Source organism: Zingiber officinale, chromosome 7B (assembly GCF_018446385.1).
Source record: "Zingiber officinale cultivar Zhangliang chromosome 7B, Zo_v1.1, whole genome shotgun sequence".
Classification (NCBI taxonomy): Eukaryota; Viridiplantae; Streptophyta; class Magnoliopsida; order Zingiberales; family Zingiberaceae; genus Zingiber; species Zingiber officinale.
In genome coordinates this window covers 23,711,482-23,732,114 of record NC_055999.1, presented here as the reverse complement: position 1 = coordinate 23,732,114, position 20,633 = coordinate 23,711,482, and the positions used below count along the sequence as shown (strand labels likewise).

Here is a 20,633-nt window from a genome sequence, read left to right as displayed (position 1 = left end):
GAAGAAATGGAATAATCCAAACATGTATGAAATATGATGAAGAAGAATTGCTGATGAACGCGGAGCTGTGGGGTTCTGTCTAGATTTGATCTGGATGAAGTACTATGAAGGACCTATTCTCTTCTAGCCTGAAGAGAAGAGGGATGCGGTCTAGATCTGAAGTAGAAGTGGATGCGGCATGAGAAGTTGTTGATGAAATGAAGATGGAAGAGGGGAAGGGAAGGGATGACCGCGTAGATTGAGATGGAGAGGAGGTGACCGACCGACGGTGGTGTGGAGGTTGATCGCCGACGGCTTTGGAGGAGTGGATGGCAAAGAAGAAGTGCTTCGCAGTGTTCACGTCGGGCCAACAACATTCCTCATCTAGATCTACTGTGTTCGGTGAGTTTTATTTCCCCAATTATGATCGGACGGCTAGGATTTTTCCAACTCTATGTGAATGGATGAGATCAAATCTGATTGAATGATGAAGATCGACTGGATCCTGTTGATTGGTCAGGATGGTTGGATCAAGATGAGCGGCTCAGATCATTCCAAATCTACACAGATTGACCAGAATCAACCAGATCTTGATGAATGACTAGAATTAATCAGATATGAATCTTTTATTTAATTTGTTTCATATTTGATCCAATGGCTAAAATTTCTTCAGATTGGACTTCTCCTTGACTCAAGCCTTGAGATTCAATTTGGTTCAACTTGAGTTCAATCCCTAGAAAATAAAAGTGAACAATTATAAATAGAAATCCATAAAAATAGGAAGAATTATAACAAAACTCATAATATGAATCTAACTCAATAAACATGATAAGAATCAATAATTAATCATATGAAAGGATTAAAACATGAAAAATTTAGGATAGGAATAATGCATCAAAATGTTAATTATCAACTCCCCCACACTTATTCTTGCACGTCTCGAGAAAGTGAAATAAAACTATGAAGCGACCAAAAGCACATCTCCCTATCAATTCCCTAGAAATACTCTGAAAACAGGTAAAAGGACGTTACTTAGGATCATCAAATTTTATAAAAATCAAGGTATTCATGATTCCAATCCTCACATAAGTCAACAAGTATGGAATTTTCAATCCACTTGAATAGATTAAGCATGATAGAACCTTACAAGGTGAATATATGCATTAATGCTCACAAAAATAATAGACATGAAAGTGGAGCTCTCTCTAGAGCAACTCATGACATTGCACTACCATATGTTTGCTTATTTTCTACTTCTCCACTAATCTAAACATAAGTACACATAAATCAAGAGGACTTATCATGAATAATAATGAAACCACACATGTAAACAATAGAACATGAACGATAGACAATAAAGGAATTCAAAGAGAATATGAGAACATTGGGGTAATCAACATGAAGCATACAATTAAATAATATACTCAAAAACTCATTCAAACATCCAACACTCAACTCTCTTTGCACATTCTCAATGTGATATACATCAACCACTATAACATCTCCAAAATAGATGTATGTATTAACAACTTAACTCATGAGAATCTCTCAATAACAATGTTAAATGGATATACATCAATCTTTCCATGGAAATATTTCTTCTTGTTCATCACTAACAAAATAACAAATGTTTGAGATTTTTTTTCTCTCTTTTTATTTTTTTCAACTTTTTTTTTTATTTTTTTTTCTTTTTTTTATTAGATAGAGAGATTTTTTTTCCAACAAGCATTCGTCCATACAAATTTGCCTCCCCTCATACTTAAACTTATCTGTCTCAGACAATATAAATAATCATTTAAAACTCACAACAATAGAGGGCTAAAAATAAACCAATAAAGACGCGATAAAGAAAATGTAACTCATCATGCAATCACCCAATGCTCTCATCACATGATCAAGGAAAGAATGAATCAATAAAGATATGATAGTGAAAGTATAATGCCAATGAAAAGATATGACAAGGGAGGTATAATGAAACATGGAAGCAATAGATGGAATGTTTACAGGTAATAACAACAAAGTAGAGGAACAACTAAGAGATCAACAAGAAAATTTGTCTCTATCATATTCATGCAAGCTTATGTTACCATAATTTCAAAAAGAATCAAAGCAAGTTCTAGAGTGTCAAGTATCACAAGTGCTATCACACACAAAAAGATTAAGATAAGCATGGCAACAACATCACTAGGTGAATAACCAAATAATATGCATAATCTAACAAGATAGAGTCCATCACCACAACAAATGACTAAATGTAATTAATGCACCCAACTATACTAAGGAAACCAAAACTTGATAGTCCAACTTAACTGTCTTTTACGATTCTCAAAGCATTATAAAGGGATATGTAGGGAGATATGACTCAAAATCAAGCAAGGTATAAACAAGACCAAACAAAATGCAAAACAAGAAAGCAAAGTATAGAAGCAAACAAACATGCAAGTATAAAGATAAAGGAAAGCAAGAAAAGGAAAGGAATGAACGCCCCTTTATTCTTGGCGGTTGAAGATGGCTCAGAAGTAGAAGCCATGTCGGTAGTAGGGTGGTATGAGTAGAGGTGAGGACCTTCTTTATGTGATCAATGTAATGAAGCATCCCTCCCACACTTATTGTCTCATCAATGTCACTCCTAGGTGGTTGGAGATGATTTAGGTGCAGAATCCACTTTGCAAGTGGAATTACCTGAGCTGGGGTCAACACTTCTCCTACCACCACTTGCTTTTTAAAAATTCCTCCTGGAGGTCGAAGGTGGTTCAGATGGAGCAACTAATTTGAAAGCCTACAACGACCTATAAAGTCAAAGAAAGAGAAACCTTCCGCACACAAGCGGAGTAAGAAACAGATGAAATAATACCAGTCTCTATAGAGCATGAATCAAAATATACATCACATTCAATAAAATCAATAATAGGTACCTTAATGAAATTTTTTGAAAGATCACAAAACTTACTAACCTTGAAATGCTAAAAGGTATCTGAAGGTTTTAGAAGAGTGGATGTGACTTCCTCTTCAGGTACTGGCTTTGGTGGTTCTATTACCAAAAGGAGTGATTCTTGGGGTTTTGCCTCACCTGCACAAGTCCCTACACTTTCCTCTTCACCAACTGGTTCAAGTGACTATGTAGCCAAAAGAGGTGATTCTTGGGGCATTGCTTCTACCGTGCAAGTCCCTACACTTTTCTCATCAACTAATTCATAATCAAACTTAGCTACCTCCTCAACATCACCAACAACACCTGCATCAACAATATCTACAACAACAATATTATCATCTGAGTTAGGATCAACTACAACTATATCATCACAACACACAAAATCAGAGGAGTCCTATAGAGCTTTAGGATTAGGATCAGGGTTGTCACAAGCTCTATAATCCATCTCTTCACTAGATAGTTGTGCTTGTCGCTGGTTGATGGATGCTGCAATTTGATCTAGATACATCTGGCAATTCTGTAGTGATGCTTCATTTCTTTACGGAGATTGGATATATGCCTCTTGTTGTTGCTGCATCTGCTACATTAACTCCTTCAGATCTTGAAATCCTGATTGACTATGGGCATGAACTTCTTCAGTAAACCTTTGAAATGTTCCCCAAGGTACTGGATCGATCTACTGAACCGAATGTGACCATGTGGGCATAGAATCATCTTGAAATCCTTGTGGCCTCTGATATGATGGAAAAGATTGATCCAATTGTTGTTGCTCATTCCCATACATGAAATCTTGATGGTCCATCCATTCTGAATTGTAACATTGAGAATGCTCAATAGCCTGTTGATGTGTATTCCCATACTGCTCAGGAATCTTGAGTTGAAAGTATCCATGCTGCTCTAGAATCTGGGGTTGAAAGTACCGAGTCAAATAATTGTCCTAGTTATGACTATAAGTACTAGGAGCTATATCATATGCCTCTTGATATTGATGTTGGAAATATTGGGGTTCCATAGGAAATCTAGCAGTCTTTTGAATGAGATGACATATAGCAACTGGATGTGATGGACTACCACAATTAGTACATATGTGCCTCACTTGCCCAGTATCCAAATTGTGATATTCATTGAAACCTCCAAATTGCTGAGAATAAAGATCCATATTGAACTGAAAGAATTGTCCTAGTCTTACACTGAAACACTAAAAGACAAGATTAAAAGACACGGGAGCATATGATATCAAATACATGGATATATGAACATTAAAACACTTGACAATTTTTTTAATTTTTATAGAAATATAAGAAGCAATCCTAAAATTATCAAACACCACTACAATTCCCCGGCAACGATGCCAAAATTTTAGTACGAGCTCGAGTGTTGTACTACGGGAGCTTATCAAAATTATAATTAAAGTCATCGAACCCTTCTACACTAAAGTAGTATAGAGATGACTCAGGTCGTCTCACAATGAATGTAATGATAGGATGATATCTTCAGGATTGATTATTACTTTGAATTTTTAACATGAAATCGAGGGGTTGGATTTGAGTTCTAAACTACGATATGAAATAACAAAACAAGTATGAAATTAAACCTAATGAACAAAAGAGCAATGCAAGTATGAAAATCTAGTGTAACTTAAACTATGATTGTAAAAAAATTAAAGTAACATAAAGTAAGCATTGAATGAAATCTAGTGCATTAAAGAAATCTAATCTAACATAATTATATTCAAACAAAGAACAAAACTTATAGCAATTGAAAGAAACAAGATAAGCAAGAATTAAGCAAAATAAAGTGCACCAATTTAAACCTAACTATTGGAAGAAGCATTTTGTCGAACACCTTATGAGCATGAATCAAAATAACAAGAGTGTTAGGACCGATGATAGCGGCTAGAGAGGGGGGGGGGGTGTGAATAGCCGCCCCAAATCGTTCGTTTCTTTCTACAAATCAAGGTTAGCGCAGCGGAAATAAAACGAATAGAAACGAAAGCGGAGAATAGCAAACCTCAAACTCGTCGATGTAACGAGGTTCGGAGATGAAACTCCTACTCCTCGGCGTGTCCGTAAGGTGGACGAAGCCTATCAATCCGTCGGTGGATGAGTCCCCGGAAAATCGGCTAATATAAACTCCTTATGGGTGGAGGAACCTCGCCACAATGTCTTGCAACAGTAAGATAAACAGGAGTACAAGAATACAGCAGGAAACTAAGTACAACACAAAAATGTAATAACCCTAGCTTGCCTTCTTGTCGACTGGATGAAGCAGCAACTTCACGGGAATCCAACCACAGCACCAACTGTCCAGTTGAAGTCCCAGCCGAGTGGAAGCTCACAAAAAGCTTCAGGAACGAAGAGCTCAGCGAAGCTCGCAGAAGAACTTGCAGCAGCAAGAAGAAATAGAGAGGAAGAAGAAGAATAGCAGTCAACAGCCCTCAATCTCTTCTTATAACCTCTGATATCCTGAGCCAACCTGCGAACCTGCAGGCAAAAAGACCAGAACACAGAAGCCCAAAATAACCTAGCCGTTGAGTCACAACGGCTAGGGCCAGATCGATCAGGCATCACCCTGATCGGTCTGGGGCTGATCTGATCGGTCGTGGGGATCGATCAGGCTCTATGCTGATCGGTCCCCAGACCGATCAGAATACTCTGCCCAACTTGCTGTGCGCACCCTGATCGGTCCCGGGGACCGATCAGGCTTCTTGCTGATCGATCCCCAGACCGATCAGTAAGCTCACAGAGGCACTGATCGCTTTCTGATCGGTCTCCAGACCGATCCAGGTCTTGGTTTTTGCCTAAACCAAGTCCAAACCAATATCCGGTCAACCTTGACCTCTTGGTACATCATGCTTAGCATCCGGTCACTCCCTTGACCTGCTAAGACTCCCCACCAAGTGTCCGGTCAATCCCTTTGACCCACTTGGACTTTTCTCTTCGTGTCAAGTATCCGGTCACTCCCTTGACCTACTTGACCTTCTCAACACCAGATGTCCGATCACCCTTAATCCATCTGGATTTTCCCTTGCCCGGCTTCACTCACCAGGACTTTCACCTAGCTTCACTCACTAGGGTTTTCACCTGGCTTCACTCACCAGGATTTCCAATCTGCCCGGTTTCACTCACCAGGACTTTCCCACTGCCTGGCTTCACTCACCAGGACTTACCGTCTGCCTGGCTTCACTCACCAGGACTTTCCACATCCGGTCCAGAGAACGAGCTACCGAGCCCTCTCTGACCACAGTTCGGAGAACGAGCTACCGAGCCCTCTCCGACTTCCATCCGGTCCAAAGAACGAGCTCCCGAGCCCTCTCTGACCACAGTTCGGAGAACGAGCTACCGAGCCCTCTCCGACTTCCATCCGGTCCAGAGAACGAGCTCCCGAGCCCTCTCTGACCACAGTCCGGAGAACGAGCTACCGAGCCCTCTCCGACTTCCCATGTGCCAAGCTTCCAAACTTTGACTTCTCCGTGCCAAGTCTCCATACTTGGACTTTTCCCGTGCCAAGCTCCCTGCTTGGACTTTTCCCATGCCAAGCTCCTTGCTTGGACTTTTCCCGTGCCAAGCTCCCTGCTTGGACTTTTCCGAGTCAGGTCAACTCACCTCGGGTCAACCAGGTCAACTTTGACCACGGGTTGCACCCACAATCTCCCAAGCTTGTATCCTTGTAAAACATCAAGATACAACTTTTCTGTTCACGTCAAACATAACTCGTCAAACATCAAAACACAACTCGAGTCAAGTCAACTCGAGCCTGGTCAACCAAGTCAACCTTGACCTAAGGTTGCACCAACAAAGAGTACATGCTCTAAAACATGGAAGAACAACTTAAGTACAAGCATTAATGTTGGTGCAGCGGGGACCGACAAGAGGGGGGTGAATTGCTTGCAATCAAAAATTATACTTTCCTCAAACTTTCAACTCTAAAATAAAGCAACACTAATAATTAAAGTAATTAACAAAAAAGAAAAGAGAGATGACTCAGCTATTTGACTTGGTTACAACCGAGACGGTTGTTAATCCAAGGCGTGGAAAGGCGCACTAAAAGAGTCTTCTTCTTTGAAGGCGGAGAAGCCTTTTACACTTTAAGAGCACAGAGGTTGCTTAGAAAAGAATTACAGAGTTGATGAATTTCGTTGTTCATTGTTCTGTTCAAGACCCCTTTATATAGGGGTTCTAAGACTCATCCATAGCCCTTGATCTTCGGGATCAGGGTTTGACTCGAGAGGGGGATCGGTCGACCGATCCCCAGGTTCAGTCGACCGATCCCCAAGTTTGGTCGGCCGAACCTGTGTACTTTCCCAGCTTCTCGTCTGGGTGCAGGCTCTGTGGATTGACCTTAGGTTTGGTCGACCGATCCTTGTATTCAGTCGACCGATCAGAGAACAGTCTCGATCTGACCCGATCAAATCGCTTCGACCAAGTTTCTGATTATCTTCGGTTTGATCGACCGATAAGAAGGTTCGATCGACCGATCAACCAACTGCTGGTTGCTGACATGGCTGGAGCGGCTGACTTCTGAAGTTAGGGGTTCGGTCGACCGATCATGGTGTTCAGTCGACCGAACACTTGTCAAGTCAACTCCCGGTTGACTTGGTCTGGTTCGGTTTGCTTGGGTGATTTCAGCCAACCGGAATAGGGCTCACTCGAACCCAATTCCAGGCCTTCTCCTCTAGCAGTCTTCCGTCCCGGCTTTACGTCCCTCGAACACCCCGTACGTTCTTCACGCCCACCGGTGTACTCTTTCGCAGCTCTCTCGTCCTTCAGACGCACCGAGCCGGTCGACTCCCTTCCCGTGTCGTCTTTCTCGCTAGCTGCGTCTTCCGCTCGACTTCCTGCGCTCCTAAGCTCCTGCACACTTAGACATAGAGATCAGACAAACAGGACCTAACCTAAACTTAGTTGATCACATCAAAATAACCACGGGGGTCCAACAATCTCTCCCTTTTTTTTTTGCATCAACCCAAGTTTAAGTTAAGGTAAAAAAAACAAATAGTAATTTTAAGAAAATTACTAAACTAACATTTTAAGTACAAAAAATAAGGTTTTCACCATAAGTTAGAAAATTTTTTAATTTTCCTAACTCCCCATAAACTTGTTACTTAATTCTCCCCTTTTGATCACAGCAAAAACGGGGTAAAAATAATATTCTAAGTCATTTTGAAAAAAAAATTGCTAAGTGAAAATTTAATATTATTTTCAGAAAAACTTAGCTTAGATAAATCTAATTTCCAGAAAAGATCTTAATTAGAGAAAAATGAGAATTTTTCTAAGTAAAACTTTCAAAAACCATTTTTCTAGAAAAAAAATATTTTTGAAAAATTTCTAAGGAAATGTTTAAAAACTTTTCAAAGCATTATTTTATTCTAATTTTAATGCTTTTACCAGAAAGTTAATTAAACATTTTATTTCGATATTTCGGCTTTCAGGTCGTGGCGAGGCACTAGGCCTTCTTGGTTATTGGAGCAACAACCACTTCCTTAGACAAAGCTTCATAAAGAAATTTATTGTTTAATTTACTCGCTGTAAGCTCTAACTTATAAAATTTTAGTCTAACAAAGATTTTGGAATCCAGTATAGATTCTTTCCTACTTGGTTATTCAGAAATTTAGGGGGTACATAATTTCTGGGAACTTTCCTATGTTGTCCCTGATGTTTTCTAATATACCAATTTAATTTTTTATAAATTCTTAATTTTGATTTTAGAAATTTACTTAAGCATGCATCATTATTTTTCAATTTCTCAATTTCAACTTTTAATTTCTCATTTTCTAAGTTCAAATTTTCTAACATTGTTTTTAAATTGACAATTTCTTTTTCTGATTTGACTAAGTCTTTAGTAAGCACTTTGATAAACTTAAAAGACTGAGAGAGAGTGAGATCACGTACCTTACTTACCTCACTTGGTGATGCTCCCCCTTCATCGTAGCTTTCCTTTTCTGATTCTCCCCCTTGATCAATGCTCATCTCTGAGTCTGAGTCATCTTCGAAGAGATGGTTGGCCACCAGTGCTAGTCCCAAGAAAGCTTCGGCTTTTGACTCGGAGGATGAAGAATCATCCCATGTGGCCTTCAGGCTCTTGCGTGTAGAGGACGTCGATTTTTGAAGTTTCTCTTTGTTCTTTTTCTTCAGTTTAGGGCAGTCATCCTTGATGTGCCCTTCCTCGTTGTAGTTGTAGCATCGGATCGTCCTTCTGTTGTGTTGATGCTTCCTCGACTACAATTTAAATTTGTTAGATTTAAGAAATTTATTAAAACGTCTTACCAGTAGCGTCGCTTCGGTTTTGTTGATCGATGCTTTGGAGTCGAGATCGTCCTTTTCGGCTTGTAGGGCAATGTTGAGGTTCGACTTCTCTACTGGTTTCTCTACAAGTCGAGACTCGTGAAGTTCGAAGGTAGAAAATAAATTTTCTAAGTTACTTACCTCAAAGTCCTTAGAGATGTAGTATGCATCTACTAAGGACGCCCAGTCTGGAGTTCTGGGGAAGGCGTTGAGCACGTATCGGATGGAATCCCGATTTGTTACTTCTTTTCCAAGATTGCTTAGTTGAGTTATTAGCTCCTTAATCCTTGCTTGGAGTTGCACTATCTTCTCGCCATTGTTCATCCGGAGGTTCGTTAGTTGTGTCCGAAGGATGTCTCGCCTCGCTAGCTTTGCTTCTGAGGTACCCTCGTGGAGCTCCAGGAATTTATCCCAGAGGTCTTTTGCGGAGTCGTAGCTTCCGATCTGATTTACCTCCAGGGCGGAAGAACGCTGAGCAAGTGGAACTCAGCCTTTTCGTTAGCGACGAAATCAATCTGCTCCTTCTTCGTCCATTAGTTTTCTTCTTTGTCTTTTGGAGCTGCAAAATTATATTTCATTATAATAAGAATGTCAAAATCTGTTTTAAAGAATACATCCATTTTTCGCTTCCATGTAGCGAAATCTCCATTGAACTTCGGGGGATGAATGTTCGCGTTGGCCATTGTTCTGATCTTTGTGCTTCAGATGGCGATTAGTCCTTCTGAGGCTATTGGGCTCTGATACTACTTGTTGGTGCAACAGGAACCGGCAAGAGGGGGGTGAATTGCCTTCAATAAAAAATTATACCCTCCTCAAACTTTCAACTCTAAAATAAAGCAACACTAATAATTAAAGTAATTAACAGAAAAGAAAAGAGAGACGACTCAGCTATTTGACTTGGTTACAACCGAGACGGTTGTTAATCCAAGGCGTGGAAAGGCGCACTAAAAGAGTCTCCTTCTTTGAAGGCAGAGAAGCCTTTTACACTTTAAGAGCACAGAGGTTGCTTAGAAAAGAATTACAGAGTTGATGAATTTCGTTGTTTATTGTTCTGTTCGAGACCCCTTTATATAGGGGTTCCAAGACTCATCCAGAGCCCCTGATCTTCGGGATCAGGGTTTGACTCGAGAGGGGGATCGGTCGACCAATCCCCAAATTCGGTCGACCGAACCTGTGTACTTTCCCATCTTCCCGTTTGGATGTAGGCTCTGTGGATCGAGCTTAGGTTCGGTCGACCGATCCTTGTATTCGGTCGACCGATCAACCAACGGTCTCGATCTGACCCGATCAAATCGCTTCGACCAAGTCTCTGATTATCTTCGGTTCGATCGACCGATCAACCAACTGCTGGTTGCTGACGTGGCTGGAGCGATTGGCTTCTGAAGTTAGGAGTTCGGTCGACCGATCATGGTGTTCGGTCGACCGATCATGGTGTTCGGTCGACCGAACACTTATCAAGTCAACTCCCGGTTGACTTGCTCTGGTTCGGTTTGCTTGGGTGATTTCAGCCAACCGGAATAGGGCTCACCCGAACTCAATTCTCGGCCTTCTCCTTGAGCAATCTTCCATCCCGGCTTTACGTCCCTCGAACGCCGCGCACGTTTTTCACGCCCATCGGTGTACTCTTCCGCAGCTCTCTCGTCCTTCGGACGCACCGAACCCGTCTGCTCCCTTCCCGTGCCGTCCTTCTCGTTAGCCGCGTCTTCCGCTCGACTTCCTGCGCTCCTAAGCTCCTGCACACTTAGACACAGGGATCAGACAAACAAGACATAACATAAACTTGGTTGATCACATCAAAATAACCACAGGGTCCAACAATTAATCAACCAACTAAAAGAAACATCACAAATCAATTCGAATCAAGTGAAGAAATGGAACAATCCAAAGCTGTCTGAAATCTGATAAAGAAGAATTGCTGATGAACACAGAGCTATAGGGTTCTGTCCAAATTTGATCCAGATGAAGGACTATGAAGGACCTCTTCTCTTCTAGCCCGAAGAGAAGAGGGTTGCGGTCTGGATCTGAAGTAGAGGTGGGTGCGACGTGAGAAGCTGTTGATGAAATGAAGGCGGAAGAGGGAAAGGGAAGGGATGACCGCGTAGATTGAGATGGAGAGGAGGTGGTCGACCGACGGTGGTGTGGAGGTGGACCGGCGGCGACTTTAGTGTAGTGGATGACAAAGAAGAAGTGCTTCGCCGCATTCGCGTCAGGCCAACAACGTTCCTCATCCAGATCTACTATGCTCGGTGAGTTTTATTTCCCCAATTATGATCAGACGACCAGGATTATCCCAAATCTATGTGAATGGATGAGATCAAATCTGATTGAACGATCAAGATCAACTGGATCCTGTTGATTGGTCAGGATGGTTGGATCAAGATGAGCGGCTCAGATCATCCCAAATCTACACAGATTGACTAGAATCAACCAGATCTTGATGAACGACTAGAATTAATCAGATCTGAATCTTTTATTTAATTTATTTCAGATCTGATCCAATGGCTACAATTTCTTCAGATTGGACTTCTCCTTGACTAAAGCCTTGAGATCTAATTTTGTTCAACTTGAGCTCAATCCCTAGAAAATATAAGTGCACAATTATAAATAGAAATCCATAAAAATAGGAAGAATTATAATAAAACTCATAATATGAATCTAACTCAATAAACATGATAAGAATTAATAATTAATCATATGAAAGGATTAAAACATGAAAATTAAGGACAGGAATCTGAAAGGATCATTAGCCGATCAGAGAGACCCTTGTCCGATCGGCTATCTGAGTAAACAAACATAATTAATTCAGTCAGCAGGAGAATAAGCTACGCAGGCCGGAAGCTCGAGCCGAGCGGGCCACTCGTCTGGCTCGAAGAATGGCGTTGATACTATACACTTAATGAAGCAATAAAATGATAAAAGAGAAAAAGATGGATAATTAATAAAGGAAAGAGAAAACTAAATAGAGCACTCCATCTATCATTAAATGAGAAGAAGTATGGACAAAGATATTCTCTGTTGATAATCAATATTATTAAATAAGGAAAAATGGAAGGTCACCAGAAAAAGTATAAAAGGGGCACGTCATGTATGAAAAAAAAGATAAGAAAAAATCTTTATCCTTAATACTCACTTTTTTCTTTTCCTGTTTCTGATTTAAGCATCGGAGGGCTAACGTCAAGGACCCCTTCCCTAATTTTAATTTTATTTTATAGAAAATGAGGTCTTCATCTAATCAACAGAATTATCATCTCCCTAACTTTCTAAATTCGCGCCTTCGAATAAGATCAAGAGGTTTAACTATTAGAAATATTCTAATAGATTTTTATACTTATGATATGATATTGATAAACATAGTAAAAATTTTAAAAAATTATTAAGAGGTTTAATCATTAGAAATGCTTTAACCTATGGCTCTGTCAACCGCACGAGTAAATGAAAATAAAATCAAAAAGAACAAATGAAGCGACATGTAGATCAGGTACATCTACATAAATATTATTCTAGGGATGTGTTTGGTTCAAGTTATCATTTATAATCTTGGTTATGTAATTACCTAGTAATCATATAACTAAGGTTATAAGGAATAAAACATAACCTAATGTCGTTTGGTTTAATTCTAAGTAATGTAACACAAACTTGTTTGTTTGGAGGTTCTAATGTATAACCTAATTTTATATTTACGGTATTATCCTTTGTTCCATCAAAGATATTTTATAACTAAATCAATTTAATATTTGATTATTTTTTTAAAATAAATTAAATTAATAATATTAATATTCAATAATATAAATAAAGAAAATTAGATAATATTTTATTTTTTATTTTATAATCTATTTAAATAATTTATTAAAGTTAATAATGAAATTTTACTTACAATTTGTTTTCATTTAATAAAGTTTTAATTAAAATAGTAACATTTAACTTAAAATAGAAAAGTAAAAAAAACGTTGTAGATAAAAGTAAAGTTGTTCTTCTTCCTCGTCTCGCGTTGCCCACCGCCGCAAGCCGCCTTCGCCTCGCGTTGCCCACCGCCGCAAGCCGCCTTCGCTGCCCACCGTCCGCCCATCTCTCCTTGCCTACCGCCCACCGCTTGCCTCCTGCCGACCTTTTCCCACCGCCACAAGCCGCTTCGCTGCCCACAAGCCGCCTTCACTGGCCACCGCTCGCCCGTCTCCCTTTACCTGTCGCGACGCCATCCAACGATCTGTTGCCACGTCCGACAACGCCGACCGCTGCCCACCGACCGCACCCCAACGCCTATTGCTGCAGCCGACCGCCTTCGCTGCCCACCACCTGCCCGTCTCTCGTTGCCTGCCGCCCACCGCTGACCTCCTGCCGATCTGCTATCTGCTGCCACCTCCGACGAAGCCGACCGCTGCCCACGCCGCCCGACGCCTTTTACTACAGCCTACTACCGCCACCTTCGTGCTCTGGTCATATAGAAGGATAATTTCGGACAAAAAATTTCATAACCTCAGGAATCAAGAAAAACCAAGACAGCCAAAGGTATTTCTATTCCGGGTTGGATGCCCCAATTGATGACATGTGCTGACGTTTTGGAATCGAGGAAAACTTAGGAATCCAAAAAAACCTCGAACCAAACATGGTTATCATAAATAATTATAGACAAATAACTAAGATTATCCACCATAATCTCGAACCAAACACACCCTAATAATTAATTCACAGGTCCATCTTACCAACTCTCCCACACTCTGTTAATGTACTAGAAGTTCGGAGTGAAGTCCTTATCGTATTAAGCTAACTTAATTCTACGTGCTGGGAAATGCAAATGGTCAATTCGAAATATTTGTTTATTGTAATGATGTATAAAATAAAGATAAAAAAGAAAAATCAATTCGATGCTATGCTTTCATTCCCATGGTAATAAATAATCAGTTTTATTGTTTTCCATTCTTTTTACTCCTCACTGTGTAAAACCATCGAACACTTCGTCGGCATCGGTTGTGGCATCGCTTTCCCTCGCTTTCCTTCGCTTTCCTCTTCAACACAGCCGTTCTCCTCCTCCTCCTCATTTGATTCTTCTCGCATTCTCCTGTTTTTTTTTCTTCGCCGGCCTTCCTATGGCGAGGATGGAATCGCTCCCCGCCTCCCCTTCGCATTCTTCTGATGAGGACGAGGAGGAACGACGGAACCTCGTCCCGCAGAACGAAGCGAAGCCCCTCCCTCTCCGCCGTTCGTCTCCTTCCTCCTCCGTCTTCGAGATCGCCTCTGCATTCCCTACCCGCGTCGGCCGCCGGTTGTGGTCCAGCAAGTCCTTGCTTCTAGCCTTCTCCCTCCCACTCATCCTCGTTCTCCTCTTCTTCTCCCTCGACTTCGGTCGTCTCTTCCGCGGCGTCTCCTTCGTCCCGGTCGTCACCTCCTCCTCCTCCTCCTCATCTGGCGGCGACCGCATGCGGGAGGCCGAGCTCCGCGCTCTCTATCTCCTCAAGAACCAGCAAATTGAGCTCTTTAGGCTTTGGAATTTCACTCTCTCTGCCGGCGCCGCTCCTTCTCCCCCTCCTTTCTTGTCTCCGAATTCAACATCGGCGCCCAATTCCACGTCCGCCGTCAAGGTAGATCAACCAAAGGCTCCGATTTCCTCTCCCACCGTCGAAGAGATCAGATCTGCCCTCGTCCATCAGATCAAGCTGAACAAGGAGATCCAGAGCGCTCTGCTTTCTTCTCACCGGTTCGGAAATCTCTCCTCCGAGGCGTCGGATGAGAATGTGGGCTTCGACTTAGCTGGCCTTGGCGTCGGCGTGTGCAGGAAGGTGGACAAGCCTGCGGAAAGAAGAACAATCGAATGGAATCCTAAGAAAAATAGTTTTTTGTTTGCGATCTGTTTGTCAGGCCAGATGTCCAATCATTTGATCTGCCTGGAGAAGCACATGTTCTTTGCGGCGCTTCTCCACCGAGTGCTGGTGCTCCCGAGCGCGAAGGCTGATTACCAGTATGATCGCGTCTTGGATATCAACCACATTAATGAGTGCTTTGGAAGGAAGGTGGTGATCTCATTCGACGAGTTTGCTGAGATGAAAAAGAATAAGATGAAGATCGATAGGTTTATATGCTACATTGCTTCGCCACCTTGCTTTCTGGATGACGAGCACATTAAAAGGTTGCGGAACCTGGGGCTTTCTCTTGCTAAAGTTGAGGCTGCTTGGCCCGAGGATGCCAAGTTGAAGACACAAAAGAAGAGGGTCATTGGCGACATAATGCCCAAATTTTCATCAAATGATGAGGTGATTGCTATCGGAGATATGTTCTATGCTGATGTGGAGGAAGAATGGGTGATGCAGCCAGGAGGACCACTTGCTCACAAATGCAAGACAGTGATCCAGCCAAGTCGGTACATTTATCTCACAGCACAACGGTTTGTGCAAACTTTCTTAGGAAACAATTTCATTGCCCTTCATTTTCGTCGACATGGGTTCTTGAAATTTTGGTAAGCCATCGCATCTCCACTTCTGATTTCTTCATATGATGTATTTTTCGAGCTTCAGATACATGTTTTGCAATTTCTCTTGCCTAAGTAACTGAATTGGTGCACTAATAACTTATAATCTCATTCATCAATGTCACTTAAGAGAATTTGGTAAATTGTAGTGATTATTAAAGTCGATGATCGATGGTAATGTGTACTATCCAACTAACTGATGCTCAATGCTTAGTACATTACACTGTTAGAGTTAATGGTTATATGTATAACAATGTATAGTGTTTGTCCCACATTGGTAATTAGGTGATCAAGTGTTATATTAGTCGTGAATATATGTTTCACATTGTCTTTCTTATACTCTCAATCCTTTATTGCCTATTTCTACCTCTCCTCATCTCCTTATCGCATTGAATTATGCAAAGCCTTTTCACTCTCCTGTATCTCCTTTCCTTTAAATACTTTTATAACACCCTTGTTTAGTAGTACATGGTAAGTTATGAACTGATTAATGGTTCATAATCCTAGATAGTGATCTTTTATTAACTTAGGCTTATGTATCTTTAGCCAGTAGTTGAGCTTGACAAGTTAATAGGTTACTCTCATCTTGTAGGTTATGGCAAATGGTATTAGGATGGGGAAGTGTTGGAAACAGTTATTTGTGTGGTAGTGAAGCCACCATTAGGCCCCATATCATATGTTCAATTAGAGGTGGCTTTGAACTATAGATTATTTATATCGCGTTGGGAAGTCAAGTCGTAACCAAGGAGATATGCATGGCCTATGGAGACATACATGGCTTAGTTTAGTCTGACATAGTGAGTGTTGGGTGATTTATAAGCTTAAATGAGATAGCTACGACTAACTTGAGTTGGGAATTTAGGGTCAATGGTCGGGCTTATCAGGGTAATGGTTAGTTATCACATTTGGGTGGGTAAGGACACTCTCCATAAACATAGCGCTAAACATCACTTTCTTTGCTAAGTACAATCAACTTGAGCTCTCTCACCTAGGATCATCATGCCCGCTACACCTTTGCCACCATGGAAATGCAGAGACAAGCTCATCTTGACATTTTATCATAATAACAATACCAAAAGGTTCATTGACCTACAGTTCATGTTATTAAACAACAGAGCCTCATCTATTGTGTTGGCCTCCATTCCATCCTGGTCCATACGGTCACCTGAAGATTCACTTTTGCCTCCTCTGCATCCTTCTATTGTTCCATCTCTCCACTTGCAATTCTTCTTGACCACAATATGCCACAACCTCCATAACTTACCTGTTTAACCTTAGTGTCTTTTGTCTTGGCCTAACAAGTTCAGGCCCAACCACAATGGGTCCAATCTAGCAAAAAAAATTGAAAGAAGGGAGCAGAAGAAAGGAATAACAGTTAAAAAAGAGCTGAGAGTAATAACAAAGGAGATCAAAAGGCAGGATCAATAAAGAACATTAAGAAATAATTGGACATCTTTGAAAAAGAATGTATTTTTTAAAATGACGGTACACAACAGAGAAATGTGAAAAATAAATTACATATTCTTAGAAAGGAGGACACACTGTTGAAATAAAGGAAGTTACGAACCTTTAATATTCTTCATCTCCTGCAGATTTCTTCTTTATCATTTTTCTAATTTTCCTTCCATCTTTAAGTATATTGTGCATTATTGCAGGTATCTTGTCTCTTGCAACATTTCTCTGCTCTCATAGTTGATTTCTGGCTTTTACATGGCCTCTCCTGCCATCTTTTTCTCTATGAGTAAAATAAAAAATTAGGACTCTTGTCATTTTTCCTCTCTCAAAGTAGATGTGTAATCCTGATCTCATTTTTTCCTACAACATTTTTTTAACCCTGAAATTGTACCTTCTAGTATGATTTTTCTTTTCTAGATGTCAGAACTAATATTCTGTCTTTACATATTCTCCTTATCTGAGTTATTTCAGAATTTATGTTGTCTCTCTTCTGATATTGTCTCCCCGTTATATCAACAGTATATGTTGTAAGTTAAACTCGAAAAGGGTCTTTCTAATTCTCAAAAAATAAGGGGCAAAGAGACTCATTGAGAAATATTTTTTGTTCTTATCTGATTATAAAATTTAAGATTATGATTTGATCCCGCAAAAGTTTGGTAAAAAGAATAACCTTCTCCTTTGATCATATAAACAACAACAACCAAGCCTTATCCTAGTCGGTTTCTCCTTTGATCATAACTGGAATGAATTCAATCAGAACATGAAAACGAGACAAAATTGGTTATAGTATTCAGTACAGGATCCACTTCTTTTTCCTGCAATTCTTCATCCTTTGTCTCTTCATTTCAATAATTAAATTTGATATTGATCAATATCTATCCTCCATGGGACAAGTGTTAGAGGTTATTGTTATATGGGTGTTTATATTATTTTAGTCAGAGTATTATGCTAGAATTCTTTCTATATGGTGTCTTTTATTCTCTCTCAATTTCCATGATACATTACATGAAGTTCTCAAGTTCCTTCTTTGTTCTTAGGAGAAATCAGTCTTTCTTTCAGTTCAACGATCTATTTTGTTCCATCATGCTCCTTTTTTCTTCATGCTGCAGACTACTTGTTTAATTTCCAGCAACATATCAGTTGTTAAATTGAGAGATGATCGCATGGCATTTTGATTATTGACTTTTAGAAGGCAAGGAATACTTCCCAACAATTGAGAAATCTGTACATATGATGTCATGTGGAGAGTATCTAAAAGATTACATTGTATGCAAATTCTGGATAGTTGGTCAAATAAATTCTGATGTTCCTTCCTCCTAGAGGTTGATAAACAATTCTTTGGAAGTTGCAAATAGCTTAGAAGCCACGAACCATGGCACATTACCTCGCGGCTTTTCACCAATTAACCAACCCAAATGACTTATTGAGTGCTGGAGCTCCTTAATCACTTCAACTAATGGATCATCTGCTCTCTTACCATTGTGATACTAAATGAGTATATTATCCGTCAGCACTACCTTGCCATGGTCAGTCACTCACGAGGCAACTAAGTAGCTTAACTTGTAGCTGGATGCAATGGCGTATCTGCCAGTGTCTTTCTTTTGGATCTAGGCTATGGATGCACAGTTGCAGCTTGTTATACAGGTTTCCCTATCTGTTTAGCCCAAGGTTCAATGTCTTATAATGTGGATTATAACTTAGTTTTGTAAAGTACAAAAATCATTACTAAAGAGAGAAATTAAATAAATCAAACTAATGCAGCCTTATTGCTCACCCAAGACTCAAGTTTATCATAATGTGTATCTGTACTTCGATGGCATATTATAGATAAGAACTGGTATAATAATTAGTTAAATCTTTAACATTGGAAGTGTGTTGAGATGTAATCTTTTATCTATATTGTAAGGGTCATACTTGTTGATTTGTGATAGTTTCAATCATCCTTCACTGTACATCTCACAAATTCCCATGTTTTTCCAATCAAAAGCTTTTTTTTCACTGACCAATTCAAGTATTTCTCTCATCGTACACTAAAAATTTGTTTCATATGTCATGCAAACCTAGCCAGAACACAGATAACACATTTTTTTGTTGATTGTTGTTTACTGAAAGAGAAGACAATTGTGATCTGTTGACATCTGTCGCAGCAATGCTAAGAAGGAAAGCTGCTTTTTCCCCATTCCTCAAGCTGCAGAGTGCATATTGCGTGTTGCTGAGAAAGCCAATGCTCCAGTTATTTATCTATCTACAGATGCAGCTGAAAGCGAAACAAATCTTCTCCAGTCGTTGGTTGTATTAGGCGACAAACAAATTCCACTAGTCAAGAGGCCAAGTCATAACAGTGCTGAAAAATGGGATGCTCTTTTATACCGAAATCGACTTGGGGGAGATGGTCAGGTAAACATTGTTTGCTCGAAAATTTCATACGCGAAACTTAGGGGGTGAAAGCTACAGACTCTTTTCAATATGTCCATTTCACGGTGTTTACAGTGAGCTATTCCTGCAGGTTGAGGCCATGCTGGACAAGACAATTTGTGCCATGTCATCAGTATTCATAGGTGCATCAGGTTCGACATTCACTGAAGATATAATCAGACTTCGCAGGGGCTGGGAATCGGCTTCCCAGTGCGACGAATACCTCTGTCAGGGTGAGCTTCCAAACTACATTGCTGAAAACGAGTGAAAGAATGAAGACCAGCTGCATGTTGAAGAAAGAACAAAAACCATGGCCTGTATTGCTGTGTTCAGTGGTTCTCTCTGTAAATTTTGTGTAGATTTACTTGTACAAGAGCGTTTGCTTACAGATGATCTCAATTTGTTTATTGGAATTTGCTTGTAAGATTAGAACCGAGAAAGAAATCTTTCATTTTTGTGAAGTTTGTAAAGAGGGTAAACATCTCGAGGAAGACTTATCGATTAGTCCACATGAGGATCTGATGCGGAATGAAACATCACCGGGATGAGAAATATACTGGATATTAAAATTTCCACCTGAATGGCTTGGCATCAGAGTGATAAAAAAATGAAAGTCTCTCCCTGTTGATCCTGTGGATGCTTCACATCTGCAAAGTGCACACTGCTTCTCCCACAATTTGTACCAAAATTCGCCTGCCATATTGTACAATGATCGAGAGAGACAAAACGGAGATCTACCGTTTTGTGTATTCCTTTGTAGGTCTAAGTAACTTGATTTACTTCTTGTATTTGATATAGATTGTAATAAGAAGCATTCAACCCAATTTCAGTTCCCTCTTTCTGTTCATTTTCCATTTTCAAGTTCAGCAGGAGTTTATTACGTTTCTATAACACCTTTAATGAGTTCAAAACATTGAAGCTGTTGCTTAAGATGTCAATATATGCACATCATATGCCAATCTAATAATCTCTGAACTACTTGTGTCAGCCTCCAAAATCTCCAACACGAAGTCAGCATTACCCTCTTTGGCAACTCATTAAGACCCACCTAATTGCAAGAACGAGGTGTTGAAGAAAGCAGTAAAGCAATTTATGCTCCCAGTTGAAA

The 20,633-nt window shown here is 40.2% G+C and overlaps 1 protein-coding gene across 1 annotated transcript; it reads left to right on the top strand.

Moving 5' to 3' along the window:
* Positions 1-14,123: 14,123 nt before the first annotated feature.
* On the top strand, positions 14,124-20,098 carry LOC122005553 (O-fucosyltransferase 36-like). The gene is made up of 3 exons (XM_042560630.1): positions 14,124-15,643; positions 19,258-19,507; positions 19,617-20,098. Exons 1-3 carry the CDS (start codon positions 14,280-14,282, stop codon positions 19,791-19,793), a joined length of 1,791 nt encoding a protein of 596 aa, XP_042416564.1. The 5' UTR covers positions 14,124-14,279; the 3' UTR covers positions 19,794-20,098.
* Positions 20,099-20,633: the final 535 nt, after the last annotated feature.

Coding starts and splice junctions, on each gene's coding strand:
- LOC122005553 (XM_042560630.1), top strand. CDS start 14,280: ATGGCGAGGATGGAATCGCTCCCCGCCTCCCCTTCGCATTCTTCTGAT. Junction 15,644..19,257: donor CATGGGTTCTTGAAATTTTG/GTAAGCCATCGC, acceptor CATCTGTCGCAG/CAATGCTAAGAAGGAAAGCT. Junction 19,508..19,616: donor GACTTGGGGGAGATGGTCAG/GTAAACATTGTT, acceptor CTATTCCTGCAG/GTTGAGGCCATGCTGGACAA.